The 19,067-nt window shown below is 43.9% G+C and overlaps 1 protein-coding gene across 1 annotated transcript in view; it reads left to right on the top strand.

Moving 5' to 3' along the window:
- Nucleotides 1–17,692, top strand: part of Slc25a24 (solute carrier family 25 member 24) — a 41,635-nt gene extending 23,943 nt beyond the window's left edge. Inside the window, exons 4-10 of the mRNA XM_041655842.1 lie at nucleotides 3,952–4,063; nucleotides 6,073–6,231; nucleotides 7,759–7,905; nucleotides 9,518–9,625; nucleotides 11,761–11,928; nucleotides 12,965–13,115; nucleotides 15,587–17,692. Coding sequence (XP_041511776.1) covers nucleotides 3,952–4,063; nucleotides 6,073–6,231; nucleotides 7,759–7,905; nucleotides 9,518–9,625; nucleotides 11,761–11,928; nucleotides 12,965–13,115; nucleotides 15,587–15,771 — 1,030 coding nt within the window. The 3' untranslated portion in view covers nucleotides 15,772–17,692. The remainder of the gene's footprint in view (nucleotides 1–3,951; nucleotides 4,064–6,072; nucleotides 6,232–7,758; nucleotides 7,906–9,517; nucleotides 9,626–11,760; nucleotides 11,929–12,964; nucleotides 13,116–15,586) is intronic.
- The last annotated feature ends 1,375 nt before the right edge of the window (nucleotides 17,693–19,067 follow it).

The raw sequence follows: 19,067 nt of genomic DNA, 5'->3' as shown, positions 1-19,067 counted from the left end.
TCTTTCTTGTTTTTTTTTTTTTTTTTTTTTTTTGTATTAGCACGTGTTAATTCTAAGGTGACCAGGTCTGCTCTGGCGTCTTCCTACAGTGTGCCTCAGTCACATTAGCACGTGTTAACTCTAAGGTGACCAGGTCTGCTCTGGCGTCTTCCTACAGTGTGCTTCGATCACATTCGTCTCTCTCCCATCTGCTCTCATTCCGATTCCCTCCCGCTGGCCTCCTTCACCCAAATAGCACCCCTTCTACTTACATCTTTAAAATGGATTTTGATTCTCCATGAAAGAAAACTTACAATATTTGTTTTTCTGAGCCTGCCGTACTTCTTATCACGACCCTCTCCAGTTCCATCCACTTCCCTGCAAACGACAGAATTTCTTTTTTATGGTGGTCGGTTCTGGTGTGCGTGTGTGTGTGTGTGCCCCTTCACCTGTTGATGGGCATCTAGGCTGATTCCATGTCTTGGCAGCTGGGAGTAGAGCAGCTGTAGACACACGTATCTCTGAGGTGTACAGGCTTAGAGTCCTTGGGGTGCATTCCCAGAAGTGGAACGGTAGAGGCTCATGTGCCAGTTCTAGTTTTGGTTTCTGGAGGAATCTCGGTGCTGATTTCCAATTTCCACTCTCATCAATAGTGTAAAGTTTCCCTTTCCCTCCTGCACCCGCTGTTCCTGCTTTCTGGACGTGAGCCATTTGGAATGGGGTCAGATGGGACATCAAAGCACTTTTCATTCTTATTTCCCCGATGGCTAGGGACTGTTTAACAATTTTCACATGTTTACCATCCATTTATGCCTCTCTTGGGAACTGTACAACTCATTTGTCCACTTAATGATTAGATTATTTGTGGAGGTTTTATGGAGGGTGTTTAATTCTCTCTCATTTATTTGTTTTGTTGAGGAGGTGGCCTTTTGAGAAGAATCTGGTGTCTGTGGTCGAGTGGGCTTATTTCTGGGCACTCTGCTCTAGTGCCTTGATTTAAGCATCTGTGTTTGAGTTAGTACTCTGCTACTGTTGTTGCTATGGCTTCGTAGTATAATTAAAATCAGGTTATGGGGGTACCTCCAGCATTACTCTGCTCAGAATTGGCTTAGCTATTTGGGGGTCTTCTGTGCTTTTATATGAATTTTAAGATTGTTTCCCCGAGTTCTGGGAGGAGTGTCATTAGAATTTTGCTAGGAATTACACTGAATCCGTAGATTGTTTTTAGTAATATGGTCATTTGAGCAATAGTAATTCTGTCAATCAATCCCCAAGCCTGGAAGCTCTCTCCATCTTTTACTGTTATCTATTTCTTTTTCCAGTATTTTATATTTACAACTTTCATTAGGAAGATTTTTCACTTTCTTGATTAGGCTTGTTCCTAATATTTATTATTTATTCAGTTGCGGCTGCTGTGAACAAGATGGTTTTCCTTCTGAGTATGCTTGTTATTGGTCTGTAGAAAAGCTGCTGGCTGTTACATGCCAGTTTTGTATCCCACTAATCTATTAAAAGTGTCCCCAGACCTAAGAGATTTCTGCTAGAATCTTTAGGGTCTTTTAAATATAGGATCCTATTATCTGAAAACAAGGGTAATTTGATCTGTTCCCTTTTTTATTTGTATCTCTTTGATTTCTTTCTTTTGTCTTATGACTCATCCTAAGACTTCAGACATTGTATGTATTAAACAAGAGTGGAAATATTGGACACCTTAGACTGCTCCAAATTTTAGAGGCAATTCTTTCATTTTACCCCATTCAACATATAGCTATATGTTTTTCACTTGTAGCTTTTATAGTGTTGACATATGACCCTTCTGCCACCGGCTTTTTCAGGACTTTTAACATAGAGAGATATAAAATTTATCAAACTTTTTTTCTGTATCTATTTAGATGATCATGTGATTTCTGTCCTTGGTTCTAATTCTATTATGTGCTGTATTACTTTATTTTCTTGTGTGCGTTGAACAGTTTTGTTTAAACATTATTTTACGTGTATGGGTGTTTTGTTGGCATGTGTGTGTGTGTGTGTGTGTGTGTGTGTATTCCATGTGCATGCAGTACCCATAGAGGTGAGAACAGGGCATCAGATCCCCTGGAACTGTAGTTACATACAGTTATGAGCTGCCACATAGGTGCTGGGTTGAACTTAGAGCCTTTACAAGAGCAGCCAGTGCTTTTAACTTCCGAGTCTTCTGTCCAGCCTGCTTCTTACATCTTTGAAACAAAACTCACTCCATCAGTGCAAAATCTTTCAAATATGTTATCACCCCCAATTTCCATGCAATAGTTCATGGGAAATTTTTGTGTCGTAATGAAACAAAGAGTTAATTCTTTGAAAAGACAAAGAAAACTGACAAACGCTTAGCAAAGTGTAGATTTTATCTTCTCTCATTTAAGGCCCCAAATCATTTTTTCTTGTATTTCCTTTGACAGCATTAGGACTAAAGCAACTTCTCAGCCCAAGTCTACAAGAGATACAAATGCACCAACACTCAGCTTGTGTGCTGCACAACAGAGTACCACCCGTGGACACATGCCTTCCCACAGCGTGGGGCAGAGTGGAAATTCAGTAAAGTTGTAGGATGACAGCAGTGTTGGTGCACACCCTTTATCCCAGCACTTGGGAAGCAGAGGCAGGGGGATCTCTGCGGGTTCGTAGCCAGCCTGGTCTACAGAGTGCATTCTAGGACAGCCAGGGCTACGCTATCTCAAAACAAAAAAACAGAGCAAAAATTGTGGAATGTTTCTAAGGTGACACTTGCCGCATAGAGCATGCTCCTGAGAGGGAAGTTAGGGGTTATGGTTAAATGCTAAATCACTGCACAAAACCAGAAACTATAGATAAAATGAGAGCTGCTAATACTGCAACTCAGAACGCAGTTTAAACCCAGCGGTGACTAGGATTCCTAGTGACGATGGAGCATTGACACCTCTGCACTGGGGCAAGTAAGCTGAAGTGTAATCTCACAGAGACATATGGGAATTAACATTAGCACTGAGAACATAATAATAAATATCAGAAAATTGTATTTTATTTGTATGCCGCTTGCATGTGTCACTGTCATATAAATTATAGCATAATATCTGAGGAAACACTAAAATATTTTTTCAGACATGTTAGTTCAATACATAAAGAAGTGCCTTGCACCTACCTCTTTAGTAACTATCTGTATTGAACAACGCAATAACGAAATAAAGCCCAGTATGATTTTATATTGTTCTTAGGAGGAAAATCTCATAGAATGGGCTTTCTGCCCAGAAGCTTTAAACACACACACACATACACACACACACACACACACACACACCCCACAAAGTATTACCGCTTACACATGTAAGATGACAGAATGCTGAGTTTAGAATTGATGAGATACCAGGATTTCTGAAAACTCAAATAACCAGGAATAAGATTTTGGTTTCTTAGAACCACTGCTAATTTTCTTACACTGATGAAAATTGGAGAAGAAAATTGAGAGCATATTTAGAAGCTATTTCAAAAGTTGCACCCAAGTGTTTCAGTCTTAGGGTATTAAGAAATAATTCCCTGAGCTTGTGAGAGGAAAAAAATGGCCCCCGAATTTATTTATTCATACTCCTTAATATTTCATTACCCATTTTGTGTCTTTTAGCCTGATGCCTTGAGTCTGACAGAGTGCTAAGTGTGGTCTGTAGTGGGCTCTCCATAATGTTTGGATCTGCTTTTCTCCAAGTAGTGAAAATGGTCAGAAATATCATAATCTATCATCATGTACGCATATGAGTTACTGTGAGTGGTGTGGTTTTCTTTTTCCAGGGCTGCATGCCTGCTAATCGAATGGTCTTTTGCTAAACCCTTTAAACCTGCCAACACGTTTTTAAAATTCTTTAAGAATATTAATCTGAGAGGTAAAATTTCACTCTGTAAAATGAGCAATCATGTTAGCGGTGTCCATGTCTTGTTCTTGAACCACCTGTTTAAACCCTCCCTCAGCATTGACTCTGATGGGACCATGACAGTGGACTGGAATGAATGGAGAGACTACTTCCTATTTAACCCTGTTACAGACATCGAAGAAATTATCCGTTTCTGGAAACACTCTACTGTAAGTTTGCTTTCTGTTTCTGTAGCTTCTTAGAGCACAGGTATAAGCATAGGTTTAATGTCAATGCAGGAAACACAGCTCCACCTTAAAAGAGACAAAGAGATAATTTATTTTGTATCTAATTGAGGGACCCTGGCCTGGGAACATAGACTCAGGTTACCCTAAATTCAGTGCTCTAACACGGAAATAGTTTCATGAGGTTTTTCTAGTAACACAGCAGAAAATCATAAATCAAGATGTGTTTCAAATACTTTGGCGGAAACGTCAGACAGAGGGCTTATAGCAAAGTAGGGAACTTTCTGCTATGGTCCTCAGAGGCCGTGTGATCCTAGCCTTGAGCTGGTAGAATCTGGGAGGTCTGTTCAAACCTTCCAAAGGGTCTACCTAATACACAAGGATGTTAGGTCACACACAGAGGTGGGCAAAGACGCATATTCAGGGGGATAAAGGTAGTTGAGATAGGTTGGCCCTGCTCACTAAGTTCTATGCAGCCTGTCAGTCTTTGTAGCCCCTTATGCTTAACGGAGCTCTGGTTCCCAACAGTTACTACCCCCAAACACTGTAATACCCTGGAAAGGGCGGCCAAGTCCAAGAAAGTCCCAGTCGATATTTAACTTCTAGATCTGTTTATTCTGTTAGGCACAGATTAATGGAGCATCTTTAAAGCCCCCAAGGTGGCATAAATACAGCTCTTCTCAAAACTTGGAAGAAGTCCCATCTCGATGAGCTAGCTGCTCTTACTTCATTGGCATTTAATGCTTCTGCCACAGGGAAGTCTTAAAGTCAGAAAACATGTATTACCCAGCCATCTCTGTACTTCCATATTGCTAAAGATGACATGGCTTCAGGTCCCTCCCGAAACTGCTTGTTTAGTCAGGCTGCCTAGATTTATGGCTGTCCTAAGGGACTGCATTGCTCATTGAATGCTGGAGAATCATATTGACTCGCATGCTTGGCATTTCCTGCCAGTGCACACTCCACAAAATTCCCCTGTGATTGTTTCATTCACAATCCGATAAAATGTATTGGTGTAAATTAGCTTCTGTTGTACAGTCTGCTCCTCGAAGCACTTGGGGAACCTTCTGCAGGATCTCCCACTCTTCAACCCGTGGACTTGTCTTCTGTACTTGGGGAGAAGTAGCTTTGACTCTCACTCAGTACACCTAGAGTTCACATTGTCACCACTAACAATGCCTAAGCTTATGCGGAGCATTATAAAATCAGTTATGAGTGTACATTTTATGCTGTGTGAACTTTGTATTATATCTTTGGGGATAGTTGATAATTTGATGCTCTAATCATAAATAAATTTTATTGGTAACGAGGAAGAGAGTATTACTCCCAAAGTACGGCTCATTACCTTTCATTCTTGCCCGTAAAGTTTTATGTCAAAGTCATGTTTTGTGTGTGATGCTGGAGCCTGGAGCATGCTAAGAAAGTGTTCTATGACCTAGTTATACCCACCGCAGCATTTAGATAATTAAGTTAAAAGTATCATAGTGATAAAACTGTCCTCAAGCTATATGGATGATGAGCGTAGAGCTATTTATGTGCAAGGTTTAATTGTAAAATTTTCATGTTTAAATTATATATACTTCACGGCACAGAGTGTAATGGGACTTAAGACAAATAGTGTCTGAAGTACGGGCTAAGTAGTTTTTCAAAGCTGCCACCAACTGTGTGGCTTTCTAGCATTGCGACAAGTGACTGACAAGGACTAACTGCGGTAAAACATCCCCCTTTCATTGCCATTCATTCCAATGAAAGTCACCTGATCTGAAAAAAGGAGGAAGTTGTGACTTTGCAACTGACAGTTCCCAGGTCTTGTGTGTCGATTCTGTGTGACATTCCGTGTGACTAGATGCTCACGCGTGCATGTTCCGATTGGTTCACTGTCAATCCCAAGGGAAAACCTTGATCAATACAGTAATAGCTCCTACACAAAAAGAAAGTTCTGGGCTTATCTGTTTGTGTCTGAAGAACTGTGGGATCTCTTTCCATTTTACCAGGGCATTGACATAGGGGATAGCTTAACTATTCCGGATGAATTCACAGAAGATGAGAAAAAATCAGGACAGTGGTGGCGGCAGCTGCTGGCAGGAGGCGTGGCTGGCGCAGTCTCTAGAACTAGCACAGCACCTTTGGATCGTCTCAAGGTCATGATGCAGGTGAGTCATGCCACGTGCCAGCCTGTATCCAAAGCATACTGTGTGTAGTCACAGTTCTTCATATCTTAAAAAATGATATTCTTCTACCATTAACCTTCATATTAGCCACTTGTCTAAGTATTTGGTACTGTTCCATTAAATTGTAAATTGTTAGTACTTGTGTGTAATGAAATCTTAGTCTTTGGTATTCTGTGACTTCAAATGTTTAACTAAAAACCAAAAACAAAACCTCAATGCTATTATAGGGTTCTCATCAAATTATATTTTCTTTGATTTTAAGACTTGAGAAAGAGGATTTCTCAAGTCCTGAGTCTTGGCGATGAGAATATGATTTCAGAAGTGATTCTAGAGCTAAGGTTAGCAGAAAAGACCTGGGTTTCCAGACAGGCCTGGCTGCTCACTGGTGTTGGAGAGAGAAGGAAGAATATCTATTTGTGCACACCATGGCAACCCATTCCATATTCACGGAGCTCGGGAAAGCAGCTGGTTTACTTCCACGTACATGTAAGGAAGCTGAGGCTGCAAGAACCAAAGTTTCCTTTTTATGAAGAAGAGTAGATGAGGCAGGAAGTAGCTTCACCTCCAGAGCCTTCCTTTGGTTCTTACCCTGCGTTTGACTTCTGAGATCTCATGTTTTCTCCATTCCGTAACGGTAGTCAGAGTATCTACCAAGGACGGCTCTAAAGTTTAACTTATGTAAACACCGGCATATGGGAATAGTGTAGAAGATATTAGCAGTTGCTTAAATACGTTTTTATTTTATGTGTATGGATGTTTTGCCTGGATCTATGCATGTGTGTCGCATGCATGCAGAGCCCACAGATCCCAGAAGAAGGTACCTGATCCCTGGAGCCGGCGTTACTCACGGTTGTAAGCTCTGATGGAGATACTGGGGATCAAACCTGTGTCCTCTGCAAGAGCAGCCTGTGCTCTTAGGCACTGAGCCATTTCTGCAGTTCCTTAAAAATGTTTTTAAAGTTGTGCTTTTTATGATTGACTATATATTGTCAACACTTTCTTATTTTTAAATTGTTTGGATAAAAGAGATTTTTTTTATTGAGAAAGCTTGAATGGGCACACATGCTTTTCTTTGTCATATGTTATTATGAAGTTTGTTATTTAAAATAAAGTGGCTTTGTTAAGATTGTTAAGATTCTACACATTTGAAGGTTCCTCCAAAGTCTCCTTCAGGTTTGATAGTAGACGGTCTCATAAAAATACAGACTCATGGTTGTGGTTTATTACAGGGAAGAAATACGGATTCAAATTAACCAAGGGAAGGAAGTGCAGAGGGCTGAGCCCAGCAAAGTTCCCAGTGTAGATCTGCTTCTGTCTGTGCCCTGTGCAGATCGAACACCTTTCTTTCCTGGTTTTCATGTGTGGCCACAATGAGCAGAACACTGCAGCTCGTCAGAGAATGCTCTCTGGAGGAGGCGTTAGCATCCAGGATCCGGTGTTTGCACTCAGCTCAGACCTACTTTCAACAATATGCAGAACTATGCCATGATGCTTTGCTTTTATTTCTAGGTTCATGGTTCCAAATCAATGAATATATTAGGAGGCTTTCGGCAGATGGTAAAGGAAGGAGGACTCCGTTCCCTTTGGAGAGGAAATGGCACAAATGTCATTAAAATCGCTCCTGAGACAGCTGTTAAGTTCTGGGCTTATGAACAGGTAATAGTTATTACCTGTGGAGATCATTAACAAAAGAAGTTAGCTATCTGATTCAGTTAAAGATCAGCACGCAGCGCTCTGGGTCTTTATTCCTAATATTCCACGAGAAAATTCCTTCTGGGAGACTAGGACTCAATAAACTCAATGCTTCCACAGAGCTGAATTCTGGAATCTTGGATTCCATAATACCATTTATGGAGGGAGGCTCCCCCACCCCCGCCCCTCTTTTCTAAGTAGTTCTTCAAAGCGTGACTTTAGCTGACTCATCTTGAGTGCTAGTGGACACAGGGCACTTCATCCAAGCTTTACAAAAATGGCCCTGGAAAGAAAACTGTTCAGATGAATTCCTTTGTGTCAATGGAATTGTACTTAGCTTGAAAATTCCATGGAGGCAGGGGTCTGGCTTCTCCCTGCCTTCCAGCACCCAGGCAGAGCCCAGCACAGGCGAAGTGCTGAGTGTTTGTTGAGTGGATGCAGGAGACAGCAAATGAAGCATTTGCCTCCCTCTCTGTGGGCCGGATTGAAGCACAGCAATGGGTTTGGAGGTCGGCTTCTGTGGCTATTAGCAGGATCACTGAAACAGCTGCACAATATTTTTCTTCTGTCATTTCTTCTGTTATGGTTTACCATGGCCTATATGAACCTTAGAGTTTAATACCACACCCTGGTTTCTTGTTTGAGTAAGTTCAATTCTATACCCATTGGAAATGACCAGGGCTTGTGGGGACTTTTGAAATAGAGAAAGCAAAGAGCAGCTGACCTCAGGACTTTACGTGGAGCCCATTCAGGGGAAAGAGATTTTCCTAATTCAAATGCCTGAACATTCAAATTATGATTAATTTTATGGTAGGAAAGCCAGAGCCTAACATACATATTCAAAAATAATGCTGTTATTTCAATATGAGGAAGTTGAGTGTGTCTGAAAGCCCACACACAGCATACTTGGTACCATTCATCCGACTCTTAACCTGGCTGCTCTAACAGGCTCACCCCTTCCTTCCCCTCCCCTCTTTCTTCATAATGATGCTGGAATTTGAACTTAGGGCTGCTACACAGTCAGGCAAGAACTCGGCCCCTGAGCTACAGTGTCACCTGTGTGGTGATCTAATTTGAAACCCTGCTTCCCGGGAAACAGAATCAGCAATTTAAGCCCCACATTTCTGCTAGGATTGTTAATGTAGAGGGTGTGTCTCGAGGCATCTCATCGCACTGTAAGTGAATTGATTCCTAGGATCTGACTTGTGCCTCACCACCGTAAAATACCATCTAAGGTGTGGTTTAACAACAGAAGTGTGTTTCCCACAGCTCTCAACTTTAAGCACTATCAGATCAAGGGCCAGGCAGCGGAGTTGCTCTTCATGCCTTCTTGCTCCATAGTCATATGGCCTTGGTGCTTGGTTTGGCAGAGCGTGAGCTGTCTGTCAGCTGTCCCTTCTGAGAAGGATGCTATTCTATCCTGAGGTCTCAGAATCTCTTTCTAACCAAAATCGTCCCCAGAGTCCCTGTCTCCTAACACTATCACAGTGGAGGTTTGGGTTCAATAGAAGAATTTGGGAGGGGGAGTTACCGTAAATTCGCTATTAATGCTCATCTTAAAACTTCCTTTTTACAGTACAAGAAGTTGCTGACTGAGGAAGGACAAAAGTTAGGAACCTTTGAGCGATTCATTTCTGGTTCCATGGCTGGAGCAACTGCGCAGACTTTTATTTATCCCATGGAGGCAAGTACAGCTGAGGCCCGGCTGCTTGGTGGTGTTTGCACTGGCTAGCTATAGTCATGTACTAAGTCAACGCAAACCTAACAGTTTAAAACAAGCCTTTAGCATCTCACAGTTCTGGCGATTAGAAGTCTGAGAAGAACACAGCTAGGTTTTCCTGGCCCCAGGTGTTTTAGCGCCTTCTGTGAAGGTGTCACCCAGCACTGTGGTCATCTAGAGGGTGACCTGGGGTGGAGCTGCTTTCAGGCTCACTCAGGTGGCTGCTGCCAGGCCTGGCTGGCTGCTGGCTGGAAACATCAGTCTCTTTTAGGCAAGCCTCTGTAGATGGTCTGTGGATCTTTGCAGCATGCCAACCTGACCTCCTTTACCGTCAATGGCATGAGCGAGACGAGAGCAAGCCCTTGTGTGGGATTAAGCGCTGTCTCTTGTCACTTTGGCTGTACCCTATTGGCTACGCAGACTGACCCTGGTACTGTGTGCGAGGGGCATCCTGCAAAGCAGAGCATCCCTGGAAACAGGATCCTCATCTCAGAGGCTGGCTGCCAGGGTGCTGATGAGGGCTAAACCTCTCATTCCTCTCCAGTGAGCTTTTGTACCATAACCCCAGTAGTGGAAGCTGAGACTTTGGTCGTAGGACGATAATAACAACTAGACATCCTTCCGGAAGAGCGCCGGCTGGCTAGCAAACCGCAGACCACCTGTGGTCAGTGTGTACAGCCTCAGCGAAGAATCGTTGTTATGCCTGAAAGAGGCAGGGAGAAAGCAAAGGATATGTAACAGAGACCGTGCACGAGAGGCTAGTAGAGACTAAAATACTTACTGTTTGGCCTTTGCAAAAAGTGTTTGCCAACTCACGCTTTATAGCAAAACTAATAGAGTAGATATGGATAATTTTTATGGATACAGCTAGGGTTTCTCAATAGTTTATAATACCTAAGTAAAATATACCTTTAACTTGAACCTCTTTGTGATATGCATGGGAATAGATTTGTGCATGTGTGTGCACAAGGGCAGGCGTGTGTGTGTGTGTGTGTCTGTGCCTGCCTGTGGAGGCCAGAGGTCAACCCTGGGTGTCATTGATCAGGAGGCACTGCGTACCTGTTGAGACTGTGTCTCTCACTGGCCTGAGTTTACCATTATAGGCTTGGCTGGCTAGCCAGCAAGCCCCAGAGAGCTGTCTGTCTTCCCTCCCCAGGGGCCACAGGCATCTACTCCCATGCCAGACTCTTATGTGGGGTTTGCGAGTGTCAAACTCAAGTCCACATGCTTGTGCCCTAAGTGCTTTGTAGATTGCCCTACTTCTGAGCCTCTACCCACACCCCTCATTTCAACTAATACCGTCACCTTCTCCACCCTCCATCTCCCCGGCCTGTGCTCCATTGAAGACAATGGAATTGTCCCCTATGCCACCACTTTTCACCTTCCTTGCCAATTAATTTTATTATGACATCAAAAAGATTATCTGACACAGAGCTAAATGGCCTGTAGCTAAACAGGAGACAATAGGCAGAACCTTCCCGGGGGTGGGGGGTGGGGGGAGGAACTCAGGGCTAGAAACTAGGCACCAGCAAGACACTGAGGAGTCAGACATACAGATGGAGAGGTCAAAAGCCACGTGGTCGAATGTAGATTAATAGAAACAGGTTAATTTAAGTTCTAAGAGCTAGTTGGAAACAAGCCTAAGCTTTCATAATTAATAATAAAAAATTATCTGGTCTACATTTTTAAAATGTTTATATCTATCTATCTATCCATCCATCCATCCATCTATCCACTCACCCACCCATCCACCCACCACCCACTCATCTATCTATCTATCTATCTATCTATCTATCTATCCATCCATCCATCATCTATCTGTCTTTCTATCTATCCATCATCTATCTATCTATCTATCTATCTATCTATCTATCTATCTATCTATCTGCAAAGCCCTCCTTCAGACTCTCTTTGAAATAACTGGCCCTTCCTGGCTCTGATTTTAGCTTCTCAGTGGAAGTAACACACGAGGGAGAATCTATCAATGAACTGGGCATTCTCTTGAGAGAGAGAATTTGCTAGTGCTTCATGAAATCAGTACTTTTGAATTGTCCCGTGTTAAACGTGAGTTAAATTGTGTTGCATTCTTTGGTCTCTAGGTTCTGAAAACCCGGCTAGCGGTAGCCAAAACCGGACAATACTCTGGAATATATGGATGTGCTAAGAAGATTTTGAAACAGGAAGGCTTTGGGGCTTTCTACAAAGGCTATGTTCCCAACTTACTGGGCATCATTCCTTATGCAGGCATCGATCTCGCTGTGTATGAGGTGAGTGAGGGCATAGCATGCTTCGGGCTGCAGGGTAGGTAGTCTGCAAGGTGGCTGGCTAGTGGCCAGCAGAACTGTTTGTGACTGGCCTCCCACAGGGTTGTCCTTCCATCTTTCCAGCACCCCGACTGTGAGATCACAAATGTGTTGAACCTCTTTTTTTGTATTAGATTTCCTTGCATATTTACTTTTGTTAATGAAGAGTCTGCGCTCAAATGCAGCTTAGAAGATGGCCCGAGGGATGGGGAGGCACAGAGAAAAATAAGCAGAAATTTATTAGAATTACTACCACCTGGCATTGACGAAGCCAGGGAGTGATGTGGATCCCACAGCTTTGTCCCTTGTCATTTAACAGCCCCTAGGGCTGGAGGTAGGGGCTGGGGAAGGCAGCTCAGTCTATAAAGTGAAGCTTGCCTGTGGAGACTTGAGCTCAAGACAACTCAGACAGCTCAGGCAATATATGAATACGAACCACCTGCCATTCAGGTCAACAAACTTGGTCATCCCTGCCACATGGGTCACTTAATACCTTAGGAATCTGAGAAACATGTACTGAACACACACCATATTCAAGCCATTGCATTAGATGCTGGGTTGAAAGAAGGACTTGGGACTTTTAAGAACTCAAGAGTTTGGTGAGGCAGACACAGTGCTAGTGAAGGAGCTGAGAGTTCTACGTTTGATACACAGGCATAGGAGGAGACTAACGAGCTTCTGAGATCTCCGAGCCCACCACCAACAGTGAAACACTTCTTCCAGCTCAAGGCCACACCTTCCAATAGTGCCACTCCCTGGGGGCCAAGCATTCTAACACACAAGTCTATGGGGGCCATCCCTATTCAAACCACCACAGGGGCATTCTCCTTCAAACCAGCACAACTAGGTACGTAGGGCTTTTATGTATTAGCATGTATATTCTGCTTAAAATATTTTACTTTTGGAGTTGACTATATGAAACAGACCTGAAGACGATAATGTTGAGTGAGCGATGCCTGAGTATCTCCTTTGTTGATTGTTTTCTTTGTTTTGGGGGCAGCTTTTGAAGACTTATTGGCTGGATAACTTTGCCAAAGACTCTGTCAACCCTGGTGTGGTGGTACTGCTAAGCTGTGGGGCTCTGTCCAGCACCTGCGGGCAGCTGGCCAGTTACCCCCTGGCTTTGGTGAGGACTCGCATGCAGGCACAAGGTGAGTCTGGGTTCCAGAATGGCTGTGATGACATTTCATGTCACTCACACGCTCAGATCCCTCCCTCCCTCTCTCCCTCCCTCCCTTCCTCCCTCCCTCCTTCCCTCCCTCCCTTCTTCCTTCCCTCTTTCTCTCTCTCTCCCTCCCTCCCTTCCTCCCCCTCTCCCTCTGTGTGTCTGTTATTGCTCCTTCTTTACAGAAATAATCCATATTTTAAGAGCATAAACTTTGACATCTAGCAGATTTGGGCTCAGGTCTTTGTCCCACCTCTCTCTCTCTCTCTCTCTCTCTCTCTCTCTCTCTCTCTCTCTTAGTAATAGTATGTGTAAAGGATTTGGCGGTGAGCCTTCTCTCTATGGCACTCTCTCCGCTGGCTCCTCGGCTGCACTAGCCTGACTCTCCTGTCACTCAGTGACTACTGTCTTCTTGCTGTTTGCTGGTACTTATTGCTACCTACTCTTTGAAAGCATGCAATACTCTTTGTCTTTCTTTTCTGTTCTTCTTTTTCCCTGGTCACCTTCATCGATTGTACTTTCTCTTATGAGTACTGGGCAGCCGTGGTCCCATTCCTAACCACTCCTTCAACCAGACAGTCAGTCACTTGTCAACATGTTGTTTGGGCCATCACTGGGACCAGGCACACTGTCAGATGGGTGCTTGGGTTAGAGACTGCAACAAGTCAGGTGTGAATCAGGTCACTGTAGAGTGGAAAAGACATGGATCCAACCAGAAGACAGCCCTTTAAAACACCTCGTGGCATGGGGTCTAGCCTAAGTCCAGACGAAGCCCAGGAATGTAGTGGGAGCTAGCTGGGAACAGGCCCGCAGAGTGGCATATTTGAGGGGCTGCAGAAAGGAATGCGAAATAGCAAACTAAGTGTGCACAGTCTCTCATTATGACCATTTTGGGAGCTTGATACTAACATTGTCCACATTTGACAAATGACTAGCAGGCAAAACCAGTTAAGGAATGTCTGTAAAGGTTACACGTGTGACAGGCAGTGGAGCTGGAGTTCAGAGCCACTCAGGGGTTTACCCTGCTGCGCGGTGAGCCTTCCTTCCTCTTAGCTCCAGTCCTGACCAGCACAGCTGCCAAGATCTGCCATTTTCCATCAAGGCCCACTCATTTCTTATCTCTTCAGACATTTTTGTAACTCTTTGTTTCCAGTGTCAATTCCCAAGTTCTCTGCGGGAATTCCGAGGTCTTCAGCAATCGTATCTTGCCTCCGTGTTAGCTTCATCTCTGTTCCCTACCCCCACTATGCAGCTGTGTGACTTTCCCTGTGGAGGCTGGAGTGAGTTGACATCTGTCTGTTCCCCTAGATAGGGCAAGGACAGACCAAAGAAACGGGTCCACCCATGGCTAGCGTTATGTGTCAGTGAGTTTGCTGGGGTTCTGACCGGAGTGTGGGTGATGGCTACACACAGGGGCTTGAGTGGCTCAAAGACAGCTGCGCCACCAACACCCCACCCCCACCCCTGCAACCAATGCCCTACCCCACCCCTGCAACCTGTGCATGTGATCACCCACAGAAGCCGAATCCCCGGAGCTCCCTGGATAACCAGCAAGAAACCTGTGCTGGAACCTCTTGTCCGCAGTAGTTATAACTGCTCATATAGCCTTGGAAAGTGGGGAGGACTTCTGGGAATTCTAGTTTCAGAAGCTGACTGAGCTGGGCAGGTCTTGTTTACTTCCCGAGTCTTGGGAGTTGTCTAGGTTCCAAATGGAATGCTTCAATTTGAAGGAAACAGCTACTCAACAATGTGGGCATCTCCAGCCCCTTAGTACCCTATAGGAAATCATCACATCTAAAAACCACCATGGTCCTCCCCCCATGCCCGTCCCTACCTTTGTCCTTTGTTGTACCAGTAATACAGAGCTGGCTCCTCTCCCTCTTCCTCCTCCACCCCCTCCTCTTCCTCCTCCTCTTTTCTTCATCTCTCCCCTCATGAGATAATTACAAGGCCTAGGTCTCTATACCCTTTCTAAACTTCTCCAGCTCCTCCCTCCCCTATTATCTAAAATGTAAGCATTCTAGCCAGTGCTTGGGGAGAGTGCTGTGATAGAAGGATGTGGTTTTAATTAAAAGTGTCTGGTTCGAGCACCAGCCACAGCTTTTTGGTTTTGCTACCAGCTAGCTAACCAGGGTTTCAGGACAGGGCTCACTATCATTCCAACTTTCTAATTCCTCAGTTATGAAATGTACATTTTTATCCTGAAGGGTTAGCATGGCAAGTAATTAACCTAGTACCTAGCACAGCGGTTCCTAAAGAGCTGTGCCCTCACTGGTGGGTGCTGCATCAGGAAGGTTGTTTTCAAAATTGATTTTTATTGGTCCATTGTATTTGAGACACCATTCTGAATCCCCAGTCGTCTTTTGTGATAACAATGATGCATGCTTGAATATTGGATTAGCCTGGTTCCCGCCTTTTATTTATCTTTTTTTGTTGGTTTGTCTGTCTGTCTGCTAGCCATGGTGGAAGGGGCCCCGCAGCTGAGCATGGTTGGCCTTTTTCAGCGAATCATCTCCAAAGAAGGAGTGCCAGGACTCTACAGAGGCATCACCCCAAACTTCATGAAGGTGCTCCCTGCCGTTGGCATCAGCTATGTGGTGTATGAAAATATGAAGCAGACACTAGGAGTAGCTCAGAAGTGACACGGCCAAGTCTTCTTTCCCGTGATGATCAAAGCTGTGAGCGCTCTCCGCTGACTTCCGGGGCGGCAGCAAGTCCATTGTAAAAGAAGCTGTTGTTCCCCCAGCCAAAGGGAAAAGAATCTGCAGCCACTTCAAGCATTTGGGCTCGGTTTTGTATCCTCCGTAATGCTCAAAATCATAGGTTCAAGAAGTGTTTCAGAAGCCACAAAATTGTACTTTATGTTTGCTGATAAAGACCTGTGCCTTGCACCCTAAATCTGAAAATGTACTTGCTTAAGATGAAATCATTTGGTGTAGTAGAATTACAAATCACCAATCTTTGTTCTAATTGGTTCAGGTTTATGTCAATTTGTTTATGCCCATTTTTTTTTAAACAAAGTGATCAGAAAGCCTTGGGACTTAAATTGTTATATATATTTTGGAAGTCTTTATAGATGTAAAATTCCCCTATAGGAAGATTAGTAGAAAAAAATCACCGTATTTAAAATCAATCTTGCACAGTTTATATCCTCATTTGAAAGCAGAATAAGAATGAATTATAGTAGCCAAATTTGTGTATAGAGGGGCAGTGAGATAATATTTATTACAATATACACTCTTTCTGTTCTACTTGCATTGCTATTTGGTCCCCAGTTTTAGAAATTGATTGTCATCTGTTGTTAAATTACTGATTCAAATTATTTGGTAGACCCTGTGTGTTCCCCCATTGCTTTCTAAAGCATCAGTGAACAAAACTGTTGACTTGTACCATTTTCCAGAGAGTGTCTTGGTTTTGTTCATTTTTTTTTTAAAACTATTTGAATCAAATTCTCTAAATCAAGAAGGCTCCCTGGGACCTTCATAGAAATCTGAAATTGTTCTTTTCATGACTCAAGTGTTGATTTCAGGTAAATGACACCTTCGTCCCACTCTTATTGAAGTCTGTGGAACCTGTGCTTCCCAGAAGGGGTGGGGGAAGCTAAGACACCAGCATGTTCCGACAGTACTATATGTCCATCTTCTCTACGTGAATGAGAGGCGCAGTCTGTAAGCATACGCGCCCATCCGCCTTTTCACTTGCTTCAAGGTTCAGGATGAGGCCAGGAAATTTATAATATCACAGCACTCACAACTTCCACTAAAGCTGATTTTGTAGTCAATTCTCTCTTAGGATTTGTTTTATTAGAGCTTAGAAAAATGTTATTTCTTATATAAGAAGATATTTGATATTTTTAGCTATGCGGTGGTGGCACACACCAGAGGTGGGTGGATCTCTGAGTTCAAGGCCAGACTGGTTTATATAGAGAGTGAGTTCCAGGACAGCCATGGCTACCCAGAGAAACCCTGCCTCAAAAAATCACATATTCTTACATTTTAAGATTTAGTCCATAGACTCACTTGGTTTCTGATCATTTCTGTTATAATTGCTTTCTAAAAAAAATCCAGTGAAATGGGAATCTTTGACTTTAGCCTACCTCTTGTATTTTTTGAACCAAAGAGAAAAGATGGATTTGTGTTTATGAAACTTATTCTACAGTGCAGTTTGGTTTGTATTGCCGACGCCTGCTGTAGTCTCAGCATTTTTATACTATGTGAGGAGAGGAGGACGCTCTCCTTTATCTTCAGGGATGTTGTACTTTTGAATAATACACAGAAGGACAATATTATGGTACAGGAGTCATTCCTTTTTAACTCATAACAATTATGAAATGAATAATTCTGTTAATGTCTTTGGAATTTCAAGCTGATGAAAACGATGAAAATATTCACAGCTCTTTATGAAATTAAAGTGCCCCCCACTGAACATGTGCAAAGTGTCACTGATTTATCTGTGCATCTTGTATCTTTTGGGAGAAAGGCCTCTTCCTGAAGACAGCTTATTTCTGACTTCGCTACATAGTTACTGCTCATTTGTATTAAAGGTATCTGTCTGTTTGTAAAATGGCTTGTTTCCTAATCGTCCTAGTTTCTTCTCTATTGCTGGGACAAAACACTCCGAATCAAAGCAACAAAGGGAGGAAAGGGTTATTTCTCCTTACAGGAGAGAAGTCAGGGTAGGACAACCGGAACCATCCGGGCTGTTCCTTCCTACAACCGATTGTGAAGACAATCGCTCACAGACACACCCACGGACACACCCACAGACCAGTCTGATGTGAGCAATCCCTCAATCGAGACTCCCATCTGGTAGACAATTGACAGAACTAAGGACATTCATTTTGGGAAGAATTTATGAATAATACATTTTTTATTGTCATACTGTTGACAGTGGTTCTAACAATGCTTTTCACACCTGGCTCTCTAGTCTTTCTAAGCTTCTGCCTTCCCTGAGCAGCTGTGGTAGCTCACATTTGGGCACAGGCCATGCTTCACATGGTACTCAGTCTACATTATGAGTGAGGGTCATGGCCCAAGGGGTTTTCAGGACCAAGAAGACTCCAAAGTTGCAGGGTTAGCATGGTGCATCTTGGTGGGGAGTGTTTTTATCTTCAAACTGTGTGAAACCAGCAAGTCTGCGAATAAGTAATTAAGAAATTTTCTAAGAGCGGTGAGTACCTGCCTACCAGGCAGGCCTCAGGGTCCCCTGTAAGGGAGCCCGGGCACCTTCAGCTCCTGCGCCAGGCTTCCTGTGCTCTTCTGGATACCATCCCCCTCACCTGCTCCGTTCATCCTTTTGTCCCCGGATCATTGGGCTACCGGACGGCCCTGTTTAGTTGCTGAGGAATCCCATCTGGACGGGTGAGTGTGTGCTATCCAGGGGCGGATTGTCCCGGAAGAGAGCACAAACTCCCCTCCCCCAGCTCCTTCTGCAGGGCTGTCTTTTTTACACACGAACCTCCCCCCCCCCCCCCCAAGTCTTCATTTTCTGCAAGGTCCTTTGCTCAGGAACAGTTTTCTGCTCCTACACTAAGGCTACCCACCCAGAGCGGTGAGAGCCTACCTAAGGGGCAGGCCTCAAGGACCCCTGGTAAGGGAGCACATGCACCTTCAGCCTGTGTGGCAGGGTGTCCTGTGTTCTACTCGTCCCCACCCTGCCCCCAAGCTCCCCCTTTTGTCCCCGGGTCATTGGACTACCAGGCGTCCATGTTTTGGTGCTGAGGAGTTCATCTGGACAGGAACGGTTCCTGCTTCTACACTGAAGAGATACACCCAGAGAGTCAATCACAGCAAAGACTGGACCAAGACACCAGGCCTCTCCTGGCTCCATTTGAAGGAAGAGATGGGAAGGTGCCAATGCAAGAATTCCTCCAACAACCTGAAAGGCAACATGACACCACCAGAATCCAGGGATCCCGAAATAAGAAGAATTGTACACC

The sequence above is a fragment of the Microtus oregoni genome, unplaced genomic scaffold (assembly GCF_018167655.1).
Source record: "Microtus oregoni isolate MIOR12 unplaced genomic scaffold, Mior012 000000F_ref0000247, whole genome shotgun sequence".
NCBI classification, from domain to species: Eukaryota; Metazoa; Chordata; class Mammalia; order Rodentia; family Cricetidae; genus Microtus; species Microtus oregoni.
Note: the sequence above shows the minus strand (reverse complement) of the source record. Positions and strands in the feature narration are given on the sequence as shown.